Below are 5,000 nucleotides of genomic sequence, written 5' to 3' on the forward strand. Positions count from 1 at the left end.
CCGCCTCTATGCTCAATCGTCCGATCAACATTTGAGTACGCTGGCGTAGTATATTCCAACCTGCTGCGATATGTCTCTGACTCATTAGAGAGGATACAGAAGCGCGCAATGGGCTTTAATTCAGCTCATTGCTGCTAGATGATGAATTAAACATGTTAGTTATTTATTTTATTTATTCAACAACAGTGTGAATTTGAAGTTCAAGGAGCAAAAACGGATGAAATCCGACTTGTTGCCCTAGAACTTTGGAAAGCCTTATGTTCTAATAAAGACAAGTTGCCATGGCCATCTGAATCTTCCCAGCTTACTGAAGACAGCATACATCTTCCCAACGAGATTAAAGTGTTTCTGACAACCTTGTTAACCGGTAGTTTAAAGTATCCAGAGGAACCATGCTCGTCAAAAGTCCTGCGTCTTTTCATCTTGTTTCGCCAGGACATGATCTTCGGAGTGACGGGCGGCACCAAGAAGCCTCCAAAACACATCTTGCTTTCCTATGCTGTAAAGACCTTGAAAAGTAATGTAGAGCTAATTCAGATCTTGAATCGATGCGGGCACGGGGTTGCATACTGACTCAAATTTAGGAGCACCTTCCATAGACCTTTTTCGGGATACGGCGGCCATTTTGATTTCTATTGTTTCAAATAGCTATTATGGGATGCCCAGGGGGCAAATACATATTAATTTGCCCCCTGAGAATCCCATAATGTCTTTTGAAACAATAGAAATCAAAATGGCGCCGTATCTGCAAAAAAGTCTATAGGAAATCCGAGTATCTCGAGATGCGCAGAACGCATGCCCAATAACAATACTAGGCGCCGTCTTTGACCAAGGAGTTTATTTCTCTACTCCCTAATGTTGTTTTACGCTGATATTAGGCAAAATTTTACAGCAGAGGAAGTCAATCGTGAAAAAAAGAATTATAAAATAAGCATAGGAAACTTTCACTCAAAAGTTGAAAAATGAAACCAAAGTATACGTTAATCCTGGATTAAGTTAATCGGTTAGAAATACCAGACAGGGGGAGCACGCGTAATTTGGTCGTATTTCCCTACGCTAAAGGCGCCTCTGAGAAAATTACAAGAGTGCTAAACCAACACAACATCAAAGTGGCGCACAAACCCGTCCGCACCGTCGGCTCCTTTTTTAGAAGAACGAAAGATCAACCAAAGAAAGAGGACACAAGGGGCACTGTTTACAAGATCGAATGCAACGATTGCGCTGCAGTGTACATCGGCCAGACGTCACGCGCTTAAAAAACCAGAACCAAAGAACATTCTAAAGCCGCCGCGTGTTTCGACAGAAACTCTCAACTGGCCCAACATTCCCAAAAACTGGCCACAGATTTGATTTTATAAACGTGTCAGTTCTCCACATCTGTCCCCAATGGAACCAGCGGTTGTTTTTGGAAGCGTGGTATTCTAATAAGGAAGAGAACTCGCTCAACCAGCACGTTGAGTTTCCACGTGTGTGCCTGAATCTCAGAATCTCAGAATTTTTAGAACACTTTTTGGCACACGCGTTATGCATATTTGTCACCTACTTGCCTATTTTACCATCGTTATACATATTTTCATAAGTAACTGATGAAGGTCACGGAAGTGATCGAAACGTTTTACTTTTTAAAAACTTTTTAAATCAATGTCAACGCTGCAATCTCGTTTCAAGTTAATCGGCTTGCGAACAATCCGGACCAGATCTATAAAGTGAAAGGAAAGTAAAATAACCCTTCTTTTCAAAATTAGTCATACTGTATTAGGAGCCTGAAGCACAGTGGAGGCGCCCTCCTAGCAGAACTAGGAGGTGATGGAGAGACAATTTACTGAATATCCTTCGACATTGCTGCATTGTCCATTCCCGAGATCCAGGAAATAACTCAGGACTGAGAGTAACGTAAGGAAACGTTGCAACCGCAGCAAAGTCACCCGAGTTGTAATATGCTTCTTCTGATGATGATGATGATATTTTGGGATATAAATGCTTCAAGTAACAGAGGTGGCATTCTAAAATTGCGGCATGTTTATTCCGGGGGTAGCGGTAGAGGGTGGGGGTGAGGGGTGATTAGGTTTGGGTTAGGGTTTAACCTTATTAACCTAATCACCCCTCACCAACTAACCCCTACCCCCCACCAGTGCGAAGTGCGAGGATCACGTCTCTCAATTTCGTCTAATACAGTTACGTACGGAAGTAGTGTTTATGGCCATGTAAGTAAATAATAATATCAAAAAAGGAATTGCTATGTCAAAAACTATTATTTACTTTTCGGTGACATCTCATGAAAATCTTTCAGAAATTAATCTAGTTTAGCTGGATTTTGAATCCTAGAAAGGCAAACATGAATCCTCTCAGTAATAAGAGCTTCATTTTATTTAGGTTATCGTAAGGCCGTGTGTTAATATCATTGCGAATTATCAGCCAAAGGAAATAAATAAGTAAAGTTTGTTCGTTAATGCCCACCTGACATTTGGGTTGACTGTGTGAAATGTGAATTTAGGTGCTTGTCATCATATATTATATAAACAATTGCTTTTGTCCGATTTTCAGTTAACGTGAATTGTCACAATAGAAAGTTCCTCTTCAAAGAGTGTTTTTTAGCGGGTTTTATTCGTCCATCCATCCATTTATTCATCAGTGCATCCGTCTAGTCATTCCATCGTCCTTCTTTCTAATTTTCAGTTGCTAGTTCGTTCCTTGGTAAATTCATTCATTCATTCGTATTTCTCTTGGTCGACTACAAACCAAATTGAAGTGAAAGGGATGGGGACTAAAAATTATCTCACGAATTGTACCAGTGAGAAATCGTTTCATTCTAGCAAATAACGCCTCACTTTCCCCCACCCTCCCCTTCCTATTGTTTCCATCCACGAGCACTTTTCTGTCACCAGGCCCCAGTTGTTCACAGGCTGGATAACTTTATCCAGGGGATAAGTCGCTATCAAGAGTGTGAGATATACCTCGCGTTAAACACTGACACTGGTTTTAGAAGACGCCTAGGTTTAATTTTTCGCGAGCAAATACCTAAATCTTTGCACACTGATTGCAACTGTTAGATAGTCATTACCCACCGGATAAAGTTATCCGGCCTTTTAACAAATCAGGGGGCCTAGGTTGGTGCCTCAGGCTCGCTACTCTTTTTAAGAAAAACCAAATACAAAAGCTTGGCGTTAGAAATATTTATTGAAAAATGCAACATCAACCTCAATTTAGGACACAATCTTCGGCCTGCTATCATTTCGTACTGATTTGCTAATCCGACACCCTCTCAGAAGTTGAAACATGATGCTGCTTTGTTACTGGGACCGAGGAACTTCTTCGATCATCAAACGAGACACTGAATTCCATCCAGTATAGCCATCAGAGTTACCATAACCATTGCAATTTCCGATGTTGATCCCAACACGGATTTTGCCTTGGTGGATATTCTCACAGTAACCCTCTATTGATAAAGGTCTGTGTTCATCATGGCCGACTCCTTTATGTATCCACTGCACCACATCAACAGGCATTGGGCCACTGCATTCTGCACCGTTGAAGGTAATGAACCATCGCTTACAACAGTTGTCACAGCGCATGTACAAATTGCCTTGGTAAACAACACGAAGAGCGGTGTCATCATTGGTTTTTGTAAACAGACAATCCTAAAAAAATGTGAAAATACCTGAAACCGTGGAGCTATTTACACCACATAATATTTCTTGTATTAGTGACGTGGTTTTTGAAGGATAGGTGGACCACTTTTTCGCTTGCATTTCTGTGAATTAAGAACTGATATCTTGCTCGCATTGGGAGGATTTACCACCGCAAAACTGCCTTGTGTGGCATCACAATCTTTCAGATTTCATATTCTCATTGAAAAAAATCACATTTGAAAGTGATGCTAACGAAGGACATAAACGCATTAAATATGTTTCTTTTTCCTTTCTTTCTATACCCTTAAAATACGGTTTAGTTTGTGAAGTTTGGAATAAATAGTGAATGTCAGTTGAAACTTCCACTGAAAAGGGAAGGACTATACGTGAAAAAAACCTTTAAAGCTGGAGTCAGAAGAAAGTCACTCTAATTTTTCCCAGACGCATGCATTACAGAGTCTGAGAGATGTGCATTTTTTTAAAACATCATTTACATTCAAAACCTAAAAATGCGTATACGTATGATTCGAACTTAAGCTAACACCGATAATAATTTTGTGACATCACATTCGAACTAGTTTTCTTCTATGTTTAAGGTGGGGGTACTCGTGAATTTGAATGGCATTTTAAGAGGTTTAAAGAAGGGATAAAAGAAAGAAAATTATTTTTGGAACACCAACAGACAGTTGCGAAGTTGTCCCCAACCCAAGAGCACACCAGGTTGGCAGGGGACTGTTTGGGTATCCATATATCAATTTTTAACTTCAAATTCTAATTTTTAAACTACTTCAAATCTTAATTATTTCTTATTTCTCCTAATTTCACTACTCCTTTGAGAAAAACTATCTCCTCCCAAATATACCGAAATATCACCAAAAAATTTGCAAAACACCCCAAAACATTGATTTGCGTTTTGAGACTAGGGTTTTTGTATTGTTTGAAACGCGAACGAGACATTTCCATTAAACCGATTTTAAGCGGCGTGAAAACGGCTTTCAGGTGTATCCCCGCCTTAACTGATGCATCATTGCACCATAGTGGTTCTCTAATTCTCGTTCCAATAGACAGGCTTCTTCCTTTTTGCTTTTTAGTTTGAAATAAATAATCTTTTGAAATTTCCTCGTCACAGCGAGGCTAGAAAGGCTTATTAGCATAAAAAAGAAGAATATTGATTTGGTCGCCATTATGAAAGAGGCATGTGGGTTCATTAAGCCATTGTAGTATTCAAAGTATTATTGAGACTTTTCAAATCCTGCAAACCTTTATTAGGGCGATATCGCGACCGTCGTTACTTCTCCATACGCACTGCTTCCAGTTTCTATGATCAGCATCTTTTCCACTCGTTCCCGCTTCTCCCTTCAGACCAGGTTG

General features: G+C 39.9%; 1 protein-coding gene across 3 annotated transcripts in view; it reads right to left on the reverse strand.

Moving 5' to 3' along the window:
* Positions 1 to 3,164: 3,164 nt before the first annotated feature.
* LOC137971109 (collagen triple helix repeat-containing protein 1-like) overlaps positions 3,165 to 5,000 on the reverse strand; it is a 14,617-nt gene continuing 12,781 nt past the window's right edge. For all 3 annotated transcript variants that reach the window (XM_068817833.1, XM_068817834.1, XM_068817835.1), the window contains 2 exons: positions 4,890 to 5,000; positions 3,165 to 3,638 (listed from right to left, as the gene is read on the reverse strand). The exon at positions 4,890 to 5,000 is cut by the window's right edge and continues 132 nt beyond it. In XM_068817833.1, the coding sequence (XP_068673934.1) occupies positions 3,291 to 3,638; positions 4,890 to 5,000 (459 nt within the window). In that variant the 3' untranslated portion in view covers positions 3,165 to 3,290. The remainder of the gene's footprint in view (positions 3,639 to 4,889) is intronic.

This window comes from Montipora foliosa, chromosome 9 (assembly GCF_036669935.1).
Source record: "Montipora foliosa isolate CH-2021 chromosome 9, ASM3666993v2, whole genome shotgun sequence".
In the NCBI taxonomy this organism is placed as follows: Eukaryota; Metazoa; Cnidaria; class Anthozoa; order Scleractinia; family Acroporidae; genus Montipora; species Montipora foliosa.